We start from the raw sequence: 16,599 nt of genomic DNA, 5'->3' as shown, positions 1-16,599 counted from the left end.
ATGAACTGTGAACTTCCAGATGTTCAAGCTGGATTTAGAAAAGGCAGAGGAACCAGAGATCAAATTGCCAACATCTGCTGGATCATTGAAAAAAGCAAGAGAGTTCCAGAAAAACATATACTTCTGCTTTATTGACTATGCCAAAGCCTTTGGCTGTGTGGATCACAACAAACTGTGGAAAATTCTTCAAGAGGTGGGAATTCCAGACCACCTGACCTGCCTCCTGAGAAATCTGTATGCAGGTCAAGAAGCAACAGTTAGAATTGGACATGAAACAACAGACTGGTTCCAAATTGGGAAAGGAGTACATCAAGGCTATATATTGTCACCCTGCTTATTTAACTTAAATGCAGATTATATCATGCAAAATGCCATGCTGGATGAAGCACAAACTGGAATCAAGATTGCTGGGAGAAATATCAGTAACCTCAGATATGCAGATAGCACCACCCTTGGCAGAAAGTGAAGAAGAACTAAAGAGCCTCTTGATGAAAGTGAAAGAGGAGAGTGAAAAAGTTGGCTTAAAACTGAACATTCAGAAAACTAAGATCATGGCATCCGGTCCCATCACTTCATGGCGAATAGATGGGGAAACAGTGGAAACAGTGACAGACTTTATTTTGGGGGGGCTCCAAAATTACTGCAGATGGTGACTGCAGCCATGAAATTAAAAGACACTTGCTCCTTGGAAGAAAAGTTATGACCAACCTAGACAGCATATTAAAAAGCAGAGACATTACTTTGAGAACAAAGGGCCATCTAGTCAAAGCTATGGTTTTTCCAGTAGTCATGTATGGATGTGAGAGTTGGACTATAAAGAAAGCTGAGCACTGAAGAATTGATGCTTTTGAACTGTGGTATTGGAGAAGACTCTTGAGAGTCCCTTGGACTGCAAGGAGATCCCACCAGTCCATCCTAAAGGAAATCAGTCCTGAATATTCATTGGAAGGACTGATGCTGAAGCTGAAACTTCAGCTTCAAATATTTTGGCCACCTGATGAGAAGAAGTAACTCATTGGAAAAAACCCTGATGCTGGGAAAGATTGAAGGCGGGAGGAGAAGGGGACAACAGAGGATGAGATGGTTGGATAACATCACCGACTCGATGGACATGAGTTTGAGTAAGCTCCGGGAGTTGACAATGGACAGGGAAGCCTGGCGTGCTATAGTCCATGGGGTCAAAGAGTTGGACATGACTGAACTGACTGACTGGCCACTCAGCTTCCATAATTCACTAGAATGACTCACAGAACTCAGGAAAGTGCTCTACTTGCAATTACAGTTTTATTATAAAGGGAATAAACCAGGACCAGCCAAATGAAGAGACACACAAGGGGAGGTCTTGGAGGGTTCCAAGCATGAAACGTCTATGTTCTCAAGACATGTTACTTTCCTGGCCTGTTGATATAGGATTACCAACCAGGGAAGCTTACCTAAACTTCAGATGTCTAGATTTTTTATTGTAATTTCATTACATAGTGAATCATAGGCCCTGTGATTGAACTTGATCTCTAACTTCCCTCCTCTCCTTTCCCCTGGAGGTCATGCTGATATCACCTATCTGAAAGCCCTAACCCGCTAATCACATGGTTCACATTTCTGGCCTGACCAGCCACCATCCTGAGTCATTTATTTAGCATAAACTCATGTATGATCTGAGAGATCCACCATGAATATCTTGGAAATAACTTGGAAAATCCCAAGAATTTAGAAGTTACTTCTCAGAAACCAGGGCCAAAGACCATTCAAATTCTTTATTGTCCTATATCAGTTAACTGAATTATATGGAAAATAATTCTTTAAAATTAATTTAAAAGCATATTAGCTATAATCTAATTCAGTAGTTGACTGTGTCAGAATCATTTGAGAAATGATTGTAAATACAACATCTCCGGTAGTAGAGCTTGGGAATCTGTATTTTAAAACTTGTTTTAATGGAAGATTTCAAATATATACTAAGAAAAACCTGTTCCTTGTTTCATCTTGATACAGATGAAATCTTGTTTCTTCTGTATCTGCACCCACTTTCCCCATCCTTGATCATTTTGAAGCAGATTCTAGATATTTTATCTATAAAAATTTTATTATCAGTCTCTAAAGATAAGGACTCTTAAAATTTCACCACAAAATCATTATCACACCTAAAAATATTTTTTATAAAACATTTACTCATTACAGCAATGAGTTTTAAAAATTTTTTTTGAGATATTTAAATTATAAATATCAAGAGGAAATTCCCTGATGGTCCAGTGTTCTCAGAGCCAAAGGCCCAGGTTCAAGCCCTAGCTGGGGAACTAAAATCCCACGAACCACATGGCCAAAAAAAAAAAAGTATATTAAGAAAAAAAAATGGATAAAAAATAATGGTTTCATACCGTCCCATGCTACAACTACTGTTTTTTTATACTTACAATTATTTTGCTGTGTATGTGTATAATTTCTAAATATACCCACAACAAATAAATAGGTTTACAAAAGTGTTATTATTCCATTCATATGGTTTTATAACTTGCCTTTTTCACTTAACAATACAAATATCTTTCAAGATATTTCAGGTTAAGTATCTGGCTTAAAACATATTTTAGCAGTATCTTAAAAATATCTAAAAAATTAGCAGTAATTTCTTAATATCATAAAATATACAATGTTCACACTCCTCGATTTGTGTCATTTTTAAAAAAATAATTTGTTTAAATCAACAATTTGTTGACCTATTTAACAAATCTCTTAATCTGTAGGTTTCTTATCTCTCCTTTTTGCAGTTTATTTGTGGATGATACTAGGTGGTTTCTTCTGCAGTTTCTAAATTTTGCTGATTGAATCTCCCTGATACTGTTTAACATGTTACTCTCTCTCTTGTATTTTCTGTAAATTAACAGTTAGATAGAGAGTTGATGAGATTCAGGTTTTTGTTTTTGTTTGTTTTGGAAGCAAGAACACTTGTTATTACAGGTGTTACATTCTCCCATTGGAGACACATAGTATGTGATTGTCTTCTTTTTTGTGTGATATTAACAGCCATAGGTGATCATTAACTAGAGTATCTGTTTTACATTAAGCTTCCTAAGTAATTATGACATAGCAGTGGGAGAACAGCATTTGGCCACCACCGATCTAGTCTAACTCCATCAAGGGGAAATAAGATCTGATTGAGAGGGAGGTAATTTAATCAAGGTCACGTGACTTAAGAGCTGCAGAGCTAAGATTCAAACTTAAAAGCCTTTGCTTTTTTCCCCCGTACCTCACATGGAGGCCTCCCTGGGCCTCTTCTCAACTGCAGCTGCTGCTCTGCTTCCAGCTCCGAGATAGGAAGCATACTTTGAAAGGTTTCTGACTCTCGGCCTATCTGGCCCTCAGTTCTTTCTCTGCCTTATAGGGTGGACCTAGAATGGCAGATGTGTGGTTAGAAAAGGTAGGAGATGAAGGAAGAGCCATGAAGAATAAGAGGATCAAATGGGACAAACGCCTCAGTATTCCCTGTGTGAGCCCACCAACTAACGGTCACTTGAGTGAGGAAATACATTGGAGAAATGAAATGGAGTTAAATTAGGAATAAGGGAAAGCATTTCTCCTGAGAGAAAGATGCACCTACAGTAACTGGTATTTGAATATGCTTGGAAAGTTTAATTAACAACCATTTCATAGGTACTTGCTACATACAAACAATACAGCACACCTGTTCTCAAGACTTTCACAGTTTAGGGAGAAAAACAGTGAATATACAGTCAGGTCTGAAGCTGAACTTGGGTGTCTAAAATGAACAGGAGGAAAAAGGACAAGGTTAAGGCAGTTGGGCTTCCCTGATAGCTCAGTTGGTAAAGAATCTGCCTGCAATGTGGGAGACCTGGGTTCAATCCCTGGGTTGGGAAGATCCTCTGGAGAAGGGAAAGGCTACCCACTCCAGTATTCTGGCCTGGAGAATTCCATGGACTATAAGTCCATGGGGTCGCAAAGAGTTGGACACAACTGAGCGACTGTCACTTTCACTTCCAGGGAAATTGAAAGTCAGTGAAGTTTTCCAGAAGTTGGACCAGCTGGTCATGTGCCCTACCTTTCATCTGCAATCAGTTTATAGGTGAACTTTTTATTAATAAACATTACTCTCAAACTACCCAGCCAGATTTCAAGGCTTTGACACTTGCCTAGGTGCTTAATCAAATTTTCATAAGTAATTTTTCTTTGAGGATTCTGCTTGTTTCCCCCTTTCCCTTTCCTCAAAATGTATTATATAGGAAGAATTATTTTCCTCAAGCAGCATTTTCATCTCTTATTTCTGGTAGTGACAGCTGCTTTCAATTCATTGCCTTTAAAATCACATCTAGGGACTTCCCTGGTGGTCCAATAGTTAAGAATCCCCCTGCCAATGCAGGGGACACAGGTTTGGTTCCTGATCCAGGAAGATCCCACATGGCACCGGGCAACTGGGTCCGTGTGCCACAACTACTGAGCCCACATGCCTAGAGCCCATGTTCCACAAGAAGAGAAGCCACTGCATCGAGAAGCCCGAGCAACCAGAGGGTAGTCCCTGCTCATCACAACTAGAGGAAGCCCGCACACAGCAGCGAAGACCCAGCCAAAAATAAATAAGTAAATTTAAAATCACGTCTAACAGTCTAGCTTCATCTTTCCCTCCTGGACCTCTATTAGATCAAGAACTGTCAACACTTGCTCAGGATTGGTCATGCTCTTATTTTGCTGAGTGTTTGTGCTTCTCTGAGTCCGTTTTTCTCTAGCAAGTTGGGAACCCCAGGACAGACTTCTCCATCCTCAGACCCCCAGTCTGTTAGGACACAGCTCTGTCTACCTGAGTGCTTAGCACAAGCTTCCAGAGTGGGTGATTCATTAACTGAGGGCTGGGACTGTTTGTTTAAGGGATGGGAAGGACAAACTTGGACTCTTTATGATGCCATCAAGAATTTTGCAAGGATTTAGAGGCTGGGAAAGATTGAAGGCAGGAGGAGAAAGGGACAACAGAGGATGAGATGGTTGGATGGCATCAACGACTCAATGGACATGAGTTTGAGTAAACTCCGGGAGTTGGTGATGGACAGGGAGGCCTGGCATGCTGCAGTCCATGGGGTCGCAAAGAGTTGGACACAACTGAGCAATTGAACTGAACTGAGACAGCAGAAGCGATAAAATTATAATATTTAGAGCCAGAATTAACATTTAGAGCTAGGCTTAGTTGATATTTATAGATGAGGAAATTAAAGCCAGAGAAGTAGAATAACTTGCTAGTTGGTGGCAGAAGCAAGTTTTTGACTTCCAGACAAGTGGGAGGCTAAGACTGTCAGAGCCCCATCTGTCCGGAGAGAAAAAAGATGCTGGGATTATTCAGCCTGGAGATATTATTTCAGGTCAAAGAAATAAAATGACACCGGTCCTGTCCCACGTCTCTACCCGTCTCTGTCCACTACCACCACCGCACAAACTCTCTCTCTTCATCTCCCCAAAGGAAAGAGCAGGAGCATACAGGAAGAACTTAGACCAAGACACTTGATCTAAAACACAGAAATGGAGTTGGGCTTTTGTGAGGTGCAGTGGAGGGCAGAAGCATTCCTGTCTTAAGGACAATGGTATAAATAGTACCCTTAGTTTTGAACAGTGTACATATAACCTGCATTATCATACATGGTAGCCTTGATTACTGATCTGATTTTTCAGGTCATATAATATCTAATGGGATAAAAAATTAAGAATTTCATTTGTAGAAATTATACAAGATAGTTTAACAGTTTTTATTACTCACATTTGTATTCTGGAGACCAAATCTTCATGGTGAAGTAAAAAGTTGAGACCATGTTGTTTTCTTTCAAAAAAGAAATTAATATCCTTGTTAACTTATATAATCCTCCAATCTCTTTCAAATCATGATTATCACGTTTTCAAAACTCTCAAAGTTATACCCACCTACCATATCCATGTTTAAAACATATTATGTACATCTTAGACTGTTTAAACATTTTTCTGTGAATGACAAAGCAAAGAGGAAGTGAGACATCTTTCCTGGTGAATGCTGTTTCTGAATTTTGTTAACTGAATCTGTCTCTATCATGCTATTAAAAGCACTTTCTCAAGGTCACCCATGACCTCCAGTTACCAGGTTCAGTGATTTACTGATTCTTCTTGCATTCTAACCTCTCTGTTGCATCTTACCCTTCTGTCAGGATGTTCCCTTGATCCTTGTTTGCTGTGCCACACATATGATCCCAGTTCTTCTCCCACCCATCTGATGGCGCCTCAGATTCCCTTGAGACCATCTGTGTCTTTGTGTCCCTTGAGCCCTGGCATGCAGCCCCTTGAAAAAGACTTTTAGCCTGAGGTATGGTCAGGAGTTTGAACTGGCTTAGAGGTGAGCTCTGGAGGCAAGAAGATGGATGATTATCATCTAGCTTCCTTTGTTTAGTTGACCAAGTAGACCTAGTTTTTCTGCTGCTGAAATTAAGTAATAATGATTTTTCCCACAAACAGTTCCACAGTTTAAAACTTTCAAATTATTAGATAGAATTTTCTGAGTTTTCATCTTTTTTCTCTTAACTTTTTGATACTCTTGGTATACTCAACAGCCTACCTATAATGAACATAAACGAATAAAACAAGCAAACATGCTCAGAAGTATTTTTATGATTTACTGCAAAATGCCTCTTAGCTCAGATCATCTGAACGGAGGATCACTGCACGGGTCTGCAGGCCTGGCCCTGTTGGATACCCTTGACGTGGGCTGTCCATCCAGTCCCACACTCCAAATGTTGGGAGTGTCAGTCTCCAAAATGGTGATGGCCTAGGGTCAAAATTCCTTCTCACTCAATTCCTAGAAACTAGAATTCACACGGAGGAAGGAGTCCAGATGGAATGGGTCTCAGACAACACCATGAGGAACAATTGAGGAGGCCTGTGAAAAAGAAGACCATGTGAAATATGTCTTCAAAGCTGTGTGTGTGAGAGACTAGTTTGCTCTGAATACAGAAGACCAACGTAGGACCAGTGGGCAGACGTTGTAAGAGAGCTATTTTAAAAATGAAGTGCAAACACAACCTTGTAAATCAACCTTACTCCAATAAAAATTAATTTAAAAAAAAACAACTATACTTTGGTTAGTGGTAAATAGTCCGCCTGCCAATGCAGGAGATGTATGAGATGCGAGTTTGATCTCTGGGTAGGGAAGATCCCCTGGAGAAGGATATGGCAACCCACTCCAGCATTCTTGCCTGGGAAATCCCATGGACAGAGGAGCCTGATGGGCTACAGTCCGTGAGGTCACAAAGAGTCGAAAACGACTGAGCATCTGAGTACACATGCACATACATTGGTCAAAATCTTCTGGAGATGACACAGTGTAGTCTCATGACAGTGAACCTAAATTTTCATAAGACCTACATATAATTACGCCTGGTAAAGAGTGTTGTTGATTAAAACATAAATACCAAAAGAAAAAAGGAAGTGCGGGGAAGGACAGGAATGGCCTGTGTCAGAGTACAAAGAAAGAAGGAAGACTGGTGTCTGCAGAAAATGGTAGCAGTTTATCTACCCAGAGAGGACAGAGTCAGCCAGAGGGTCACACAAATAGCATCACATAGGACCCTTAAATTCCAGCAGAGGAATTTGGGTGGGGGTTCTCGTTCACTGGGGAGAACAAACCGAGGAAAAAAGACATGCCAGTGCAGTGGGAGCAATTTCGCAACTTAAAATTTGTCCCAAAGCAGACAACCTACAACTTCTTGATGAAGAGACTAGAAGCATTTGCAAATGTTTGAAGAAATTCCAGGACTGATTTCTGCTTTTAACCTACTTTTCAACCTTGACCCCTAGAGCATATTTCCAGATGTATCTCTTTAGTCATCAGAGGCACTTCTTCCTTTCAGGCAGAAGGTCATAAGCTATACAAGGACCTGAAGAACTTCCTCAGTGCAGTCAAAGGTGAGTATCAGGGAGCACAGGGGGATCCAGATGGTGTTTATGCAGCTAAGAGGTCTAGGGGATGGAAAAAACCAACCGTACTCAGGCTTTTCATCACTTGCCTGTGCCTGACCCCTGGAACTTTGTGGACCAAGGAAGAGTAACTTTTCCTATCCAACCCCACCCAGCTTCCCTCACTGACGGCCCAAACCTATGGAGTTTGCCCTTTTGGAGTAGCCCCGTTGATTCGCCTGTCACCTATATGATTATGTCAGACTACTTTATGGTAGCACTGAGTTCTCTCCTTTCAGTGATGCATGAAAGTTCAAAGAGAGTGTCAGAAACCCTGCAGGAGATCTACAGCAGCAAGTGGGATGGTCACGAGGAGCTGAAGGCCATTGTGGCGGTAAGAGTATTCTGGGCTTTACAGTTCTTCAAGTCACCCTACCCTCATCTCAGCCTCATCCCAGCTTCTCTGTCCAAGCAAACAGGAGAACAAAGGAGCCAATTCACACTGTTTATTTGTATAGCCATGGTCACAGGTGGTAGGAAGGAGCTGTAACTATGAAGCTAAAAGCAAGTTTTCCCTTATCTGTGGATTCCTCTTGTTTATCCTCTCCCTCCCTTGAAAACCTTAGAAAGTTTTACCTACACAAAACTCAGTTGGTTGTTTTTGAAAACTAACTTTATGCAGTCATTTGCTCCCAAACTTCCCTATCCTTCAAACTCTAGAGTCCAAGAGTGTTCTTCATTCTAAGGATTCTAATCCCTAGAATGTATGTCCAGTCTCTTATAGCTCTTCCCTGAGGAAGACCTGTTTCTTCATCTGACTTTTCCCCAGAGTTCAAAACGACCTTTTAAAAGTATTGGTGCTCCCTAAGGAAGTTTGTTGCAGGAAGAATTGGGATATTTCTCTGGAATGAAGTTGCTGTTGAGAAGCGGGGCCCTTACCACTGCCTTCTGCCTCTATCCTACAGAATAATGATCTCCTTTGGGAAGACTATGAAGAGAAACTAGCTGACCAGGCTTTGAGGACCATGGAAAACTATGTGGCCCAGTTCAGTGAGATTAAGGTAATCAGTTTACAGCATCAAGGATGGGTTATGAGTGGCCCATGTAAGTTAGAAGGCCAGGGAAGATCCCCTGGAGAAGAGAATGGCAATCCACTCCAGTATTCTTGCCTGGAGAATTTCATGGACAGAGGAGCCTGGTAGGCACCGGTCCGGGGAATCACAAAGAGTCGGACTTGACTGAGTGACGTCTCTTTCACTTTCACTTGGGTAAAAGTACAGGTAGAGTTAGAGCCCGTGGTTAGGAATGAAGTTGGGTAGGTTAGGAAAAAGATTGAAAGTTGAGGGTTTACACAAGAGGTTAGGGTGAAGAGTTAGAGATAGTGTAAAGATTACATTTAGATTTAGATTTCAGTGAACTACATTTGGGCTGGTTTTGAATTAGATCCAGGTCAGGGCATCCCTTTTTGTTGTGAGAAATAGCTGGTGGGACTAAAGATATTTATTGTAGAGAAGAGAAAACTTAGAGGAGTCATAATAATTATCTTCAAATATTTGAAAGCCTGTTAGGTAAAAGAGGACTTCAGCCTGTTCTAAACTGTTCCAGAAAGTAGAATTAGAATACATTAATTCATTCAACTCATATTTATTAAACATCTACTCTGTTGAGCACTGTGCTGGTTTTAGATTAATATAGGAAGAAATTAAACGAAGCCTCACTTAAATTTCTCATAGCTAAAGCTTTCCAAAAAAGAAATGAAATCTACTGAGAGATAGTGAGTTGTCTATTCTCTGTTCAAGCAGAAGTCTAACTACTTCTTATCTTGGATATTGTAGATAAGTTTTGTGAACTGAATAGGAAGTTGGGTCAGATAATTAACAAGATCCTTTCAAGTTCTGTGGTTGAGAGAACAAGACAAAGCCATTACCATGGTTTGCCTCTCCCTAGTGTAATTTGTAGTTGGTATGAGATTGAGTAGATGTTCTCTCAGAGCTCATAATAGTTTGCCATTTTTATTATTATGCTTTAGGATTTTCAAACTACTTTATATTCAGCATTTGATCTTTAAAATAACACGATGGGGCAGCTGGGCTTCCCTCGTGTCTCAGTTCAGTCACTCAGTCATGTCTAACTCTTTGCAACCCCATGGACTGCAGCACGCCAGGCCTCCCTGTCCATCACCAACTCCTGGAGTTTACCCAAACTCACGTCCATTGAGTCAGTGATGCCATCCAACCATCTCATCCTCTGTTGTCCCCTTTTCCTCCCGCCTTCAATCTTTCCCAGCATCAGGGTCTTTTCAAACAAGTCAGTTCTTCATATCCGGTGGCCAAAGTATTGGAGTTTCAGCTTTGGCATCAGTCCTTCCAATGAGTATTCAGGACTGATATCCTTTAGGATTCTTAAAGAAATGGGAATACCAGACCACCTGACCTGCCTCCTGAGAAATCTGTATGTAACAGTTAGAACCCAACATGGAACAACAGACTGGTTCCAGATCGGAAAAGGAGTACATCAAGGCTGTATATTGTCACGCTGCTTCTTTAACTTACATGCAGAGTACATCATGAGAAATGCTGGGCTGGATGAAGTACAAGCTGGAATCAAGATTGCTGGGAGATATAACAAAGACCTCAGATATGCATATGACACCACCCTTTTGGCAGAAAGTGAAGAAGAACTAAAGAGCCTCTTGATGAAAGTGAAAGAGGAGGGCGCGCGGGTCGGCGGAGAGGCTGCGGGCAGCCGGGTGGCCTGCGGAGCCCCAGAAAAAAAAAAAAAAAAAAAGGAAGTGAAAGAGGAGAGTGAAAAAGTTGGCTTAAAACTGAACATTCAGAAAACTAAGATCATGGCATCCGGTCCCATCACTTTATGGTGAATAGATGGGGAAACAGTGGAAACAGTGACAGACTTTATTTTGGGGGGCTCCAAAATTACTGCAGATGGTGACTGCAGCCATGAAATTAAAAGACACTTGCTCCTTGGAAGAAAAGTTATGACCAACCTAGACAGCATATTAAAAAGCAGAGACATTACTTTGAGAACAAAGGGCCATCTAGTCAAAGCTATGGTTTTTCCAGTAGTCAAGTATGGATGTGAGAGTTGGACTATAAAGAAAGCTGAGCACTGAAGAATTGATGCTTTTGAACTGTGGTATTGGAGAAGACTCTTGAGAGTCCCTTGGACTGCAAGGAGATCCCACCAGTCCATCCTAAAGGAAATCAGTCCTTGGTGGCTCAGCGGTAAAGAGTTCACCTGCCAGTGCAGGAGACATGAGTTCAATCCCTGGGTCAGGAGGATCCCCTGGAAGAGGAAACGGTATTCTTACCTGAGAAGTCCGATGGACAGAGGAGCCTGGCGGGCTACAGTCCATGGGGTCACAAAAGTCAGACACGACTGAGCAACTAAACAACACAGGGCAGATGAGGCTACTGAGGCTCCAAAAGAGGCATGCCTTGCCCTGGGTGACAAGGCTAATAAATGGTAGTGTTGGGAGTAAAACCCAAAAACTCCTGACCTTCATTTTAGTATGTTTCTCAAGGCCATTTCTTCTGGGTGCTGAACCAGTTTCTAATAGAGTCGTAGGATATGTTGCAGTTCAGTGTAGGCTTCCAGGTGCTCTGGGGGATTGCCCTCTACTCTCTCCCCCTGAGAATTCCCCATTCTTTCCAGATAATGAGGGAGATCCCTGAGCACAAAACCCTGTTAGAAAGTACAATAAAATTTGATAATAGGACAGGAATGCTGCCTCTGATACTCTGTTACCAACATCCTGGCCACTTAAAAGTGAGAACCAAGGTCCTCTCTCTTGACTCTGGGTTAGGAAAGAATTGCCAAGCGGGGCCGGAAGCTCGTGGACTATGACAGTGCCCGACATCACCTGGAGGCGGTACAGAATGCCAAGAAGAAAGATGAGGCCAAGACAGCCAAGGTAAAAAAAAACAAACCCTGGTAAAACCCTTCCTGCCCTCCCTTTCCCCACATTTGTGGCAGGTGGTTGAGCCAAGTTCGGTTTAGGAAATGATAAATTCAGCATCCAGTGTCTTGAAGGAAATCCTGTTTCCTCTGACACCAATGCTCTCAGGATAGTCAGACTCAAGGCTGGGGAGGACACAGGTCTGGGGAAGGAGAGGCATGTTTCCTAGTAAGCCTAGTCCCTGAAAAAATGCAAAAGAGAGGGGAAGCAATCTCTAGCTTTGGGTTCAGGAATAAGGGGAATTGGTCTGTTTCTCTTACTACCTAGGCAGAGGAAGAGTTCAACAAAGCCCAGGTTGTGTTTGAAGATCTGAACCAGGAACTACTAGAGGAGCTGCCTGTCCTTTATAACAGGTAATGACTGAGTTTCAGAAGAGGGCTGGATCCCAGGCCCTGGGCAGCCCAAACATGTTGCCTCCTGAAAAGAGCCCTGGTTGAAGAATGGAATGTTGCTCCTAACTTGCTGGGGTTATTAGGCTCACCGCCTTATCTCTGGACCTTGATTCCTTCATCTGCAATTCAGAGATTCTTTGCCCTACCAGCTTTTCCGGGTTTAAAGACAAGATGTCTCTTAGGTAGGAGAGATCTTGGCAAATAAAGTGCTGTCATCATGCTTGCTAGGAGTATCTGGTTTTATGCTTGAGTGTGTATTGTTTGAAACAAGCTTGGTTCATGAACATCTAGATTCACGTAGAAGATAAACCATGGGATGAGTGTTAACATTAATGAAGATGTTTTTGCTTCACAGTAGGTAAAAATGTTTTAGATATAAATTTCCCACATTGGAAGAGGAATCTGATCAGAAGTTCTATTTTTATCCAATTTTCTTTTCATTGTACAAGATATGCTTTAATGCAGTTGTAGTCAGAGTATTTTATATTGTCACTTTATATTAGTCTATGAATGAGGGATCCTTTATAATGACTACATGTATTGTAAAATATTAATTATGTGATTCCTAATTTAAACAGAATTGAAATTTAATAGTTTCTTTAAATGTAAACTTCCACAGTTCATTTACAGTAGAATTTCATTAATGTATATACAGCTGCATAGACATCCAAGTACCACATACTGAGAAAGAATACTTATTATAATTATGGCTGTATGGCCTTATACATCACTTCTAAAATTCTTCAAAGCACTTTCACATCTACTTCAGTATCTGAAGAGCCTGAATCAGATAACTTCATTCACGCATGCTAAGTCACTTTAGTCATGTCCAACTCTTTGCAACCCTATGGATTGTAACCCTCCAGTCTCCTCTGTCCATGGGATTCTCCATGCAAGGATACTGGAGTGGGTCACCATGCCCTTCCCAGGGGCTCTTCCCAACCCAGGGTTTGAACCCATGTCTCCTGTGGCTCCTGCATTGCAGGCAGATTCTTTACCTCTGAGCCACCGGAAAACTTCATTCATAGAGATCTGTTATACTTTGGTGTCATGTCTCCCCTGCCTTCCCACTCTTGAGAGTCTAATGTACTCCTATCCTGGCTCTGACGAATCCAGGTCCCAACATCCTGAGTCTAGGCCATGGAGTGCTTTTCTGTGAGGAGCCCGGCAGTGGCTGGCTTTGGCTTATGCATCTACCTTATACTTCAACAGAGACTTCCTTTACCAGCACTTACTGTACGTGTTTGTTCTTTTGCTTCCTGATAGTCGTATTGGCTGTTATGTGACCATCTTCCAAAACATTTCCAACCTGAGGGATGTCTTCTACAGGGAAATGAGCAAGGTGAGAAACATCTGGCCAATTTAGACACCTGAAAGTGTTAGTCGCTCAGTCATGTCCAACTCTTTGCAACTCCATGGACTGTAGCCTGCCAGGCTCTTCTGTCCATGGAATTCTCCAGGCAAGAATACTGGAGTGGGTTGCTATTCCCTTCTCCCAAGGATCTTCCCGACCCAGAGATTGAACTCGGGTCTCCTGCATTGCAGGCAGATTCTTTATCATCTGAGCCACCAGAGAGCCCGTTTAGACACCTTGGAGGGTTTTTCTAATAAATATGACGATCACTTTAATTTACATAACTTCATTAAATATCCATATTGGCATCACAGATGTTTACTTTTTTCTCATGGTGTAATAACAGCACTTGATGGACTGTGCTGCTCCATTAACAACTGAATGGTCTCCAAATGAGTTTCAGGTGCACCAAGGAGATTAGGACTATAGAAGCAACAGCTGAAGTGGGGAACTAAATTGTGCAATCTTTTGTCTTCTGTTGCTGGGGGGTGGAGGCGGTGTTTAAACATAGCTCAGTTTCTCAGGTCATTGGTCTTGAAAAGGGCCAGTCCTATGTAGTGATGGGCAGCCATGGAACATGACCTCATGGGGTCTTTTCTAGTCCTGCAATTCCAAGACACCTTGCTGTTACAGTATGAATTATATTCACATCCATATCCACACATGTTCCTCTCCACAGTTTCTTTGGCTAAATTATGGTTTGCCTAGTTGATATTACAATGACTTTTTGTTCCCTGGGTCACCTGAGAGAAGCTAGAACCTCAAATCAACATCAGATATCAAGGACCTAGCCTTGAGAGAACTGCCAGTCTGATGGAAAAGACAGAAATTAAGACAAAACTGAGACACTAATGCAAAAGAGATGAGGAATTTTATCATTTAGGGTAGGAAGGTTTTATTTTGGGAGAGAAGGAATTTGTTGGTCCCAGGTTCCCACGTGGTTAATATCTCCTCTCTTGCTTGCTCCAGCTGAACCACAATCTCTACGAGGTGATGAGCAAACTGGAGAAGCAACATTCCGACAAAGTCTTTGTGGTGAAGGGACTCTCAAGGTGAGCTGCTTCTGAGACTCATTTCTGTTTGGTTTGTCCTGTGTGTGAACACATTCAGCACTCTCATCTCTGATCCCAAATCCTGACCTTTCCTTTGTGTCCAAGTACATAATGTTGTTTTTTGTTTGTGCTACAAATAAATTATTTTTCGTTTATGAAATACTTCAATGATAACTAAAGATATCAAAAATAGTACAACAAATAGCCATATACCCATCACCAAATTTAAGAAATCAACTAATGAAATACCTGGTGGCTCAGTGGATAGGAATCCGCCTGCCAGTGAAAGGGACGCAGGTTCGATCCCTGGTCCAGGAAGATCCCACATACTGCAGAGCAAGTAAGCCCACGTGCCACAACTGCTGAAGCCCACAAACCACAATGAAGAGTAGCCCCCACTTCCCCACAACTAGAGAACGCCTGTGTGCAGCAGCAAAGACTGAGTGCAAGCAAAACTGAATAGATAAATAAAAACTTTTTAAAGGGAAAAAATAATATATATAATTAAATCTCCCAGTGTCCCTTTCTCATTCACTTTCTCTTCCTGTCCCCCACCAAGGGTAACCACTATCTTAAATTTTAGTATTTATTATCCACATGCATGTTTTTTTACTTTGATTATACATATATATGAATATACAAAAATACTATTTTGCATGTTTTAAAATTTTATTTAAATATAATTATACTGTATATATTCTTTTGTTCTCTTAGTATTGTTTTTGAGATTTACTTATCCTTGTTGCTACATGTTGTTAGTGCTGATCTTTCCTTTTCATAATTGTTATGGATGTTACTGTATGGCTAGTTCACAATCTGTTTATCTGAACTGTTAGTGGACATTGACATTGCCTTCCAGTTTTATGCTATTACAAATAATGGTGCGATGAATGTGTTTTACATTTCTCCTTGTATGAATATTATTAAGAGTTTCTTTAGGATGTACTGGGAGTGGAATTGCTAACTCACAGAATCTGTACATTTGGGTTCCTTCAGCCTTACGAGACATTACCATTGCCAAATTGCTCTCCAAAGCCATTGTCCCAATTTACAGCCCACCAGCAGTGAATTAAAGCCCCCATTGCTCCATATTCTTGCTATATGTGACATGTCAGACTTCTTAATTTTTCCAAGGAAATGGGTATGAAATGGAGTTTTTTGCAGTTTTAATTCCATCTCCACAATGGCTGGTTAACTTGAATATTTGTTCATGTTATTGACCTTTTAAGGTTCCTGTTCTGTGACTTTCATGTTTATCCTTTATTCACATTTTTCATGTAGATTGTTTACTTTTTAAAAAAATTGATTTATATGAGGTGGGTTTTTTTGTATATTCTGGATATTAATCCTTTAGTGATACACATTGCAAATACCTTTTCTTAACCTGTCATGACCTGCTTTCCTGTGTGTGTCAATGTGGTATGTCTGTTACCTTCATAATGTGATCACTTTCTTATTCTAAAGCCTTTTAAGTTTTATTAAGTTCTTTCTATGCACAAGGTTTTATGCTGAGAGTTAGGGATCCAGAGACATAGGTGACTTGTCTTTTCCCTGAAGTGACTTACAAAAGTTGGAAGGACACAAAATGTGCCTAAGAAAACAAGACAATATAAAATTGCACATACTAAGCACCTAAGGAGACCAGTTAGGAATTCCAAGAGTTAAGTGATTGCAATATGCAGATAGATGGTCAGGGAAGACTTTGAGGAGGTGCTGAAATTGTGTTTGAGATTTGAAGAAAGAATGGGGCTCAGTATGTTGTTTGTATTTGATATTTGTACTACTCATTTAGCAGTCAGTTACAGACTATTAAAAGGAATCACTAACGGGCCAATATAGACTTCCCTTTTCCAAAAACTCTATTTCTTCTCTTCCCAGCATTGAAAACCAGAGTTCTCTCTAAGTGTCCATTCATCT

The 16,599-nt window shown here is 41.0% G+C and overlaps 1 protein-coding gene across 2 annotated transcripts in view; it reads left to right on the top strand.

Annotated features, from left to right (window-relative positions):
• The window catches only part of BIN2 (bridging integrator 2), a 36,005-nt gene that overhangs the window by 12,428 nt on the left and 6,978 nt on the right, over nt 1-16,599 (top strand). For both annotated transcript variants that reach the window (XM_043446728.1, XM_043446727.1), the window contains exons 3-9: nt 7,863-7,917; nt 8,208-8,302; nt 8,874-8,969; nt 11,732-11,839; nt 12,152-12,237; nt 13,543-13,618; nt 14,600-14,682. In XM_043446728.1, coding sequence (XP_043302663.1) covers nt 7,863-7,917; nt 8,208-8,302; nt 8,874-8,969; nt 11,732-11,839; nt 12,152-12,237; nt 13,543-13,618; nt 14,600-14,682 — 599 coding nt within the window. The remainder of the gene's footprint in view (nt 1-7,862; nt 7,918-8,207; nt 8,303-8,873; nt 8,970-11,731; nt 11,840-12,151; nt 12,238-13,542; nt 13,619-14,599; nt 14,683-16,599) is intronic.

This window comes from Cervus canadensis, chromosome 25, assembly GCF_019320065.1.
Source record: "Cervus canadensis isolate Bull #8, Minnesota chromosome 25, ASM1932006v1, whole genome shotgun sequence".
NCBI classification, from domain to species: Eukaryota; Metazoa; Chordata; class Mammalia; order Artiodactyla; family Cervidae; genus Cervus; species Cervus canadensis.
The sequence above is the reverse complement of the archived record's forward strand: the minus strand, read 5'-3'. Positions and strand labels throughout refer to the sequence as shown.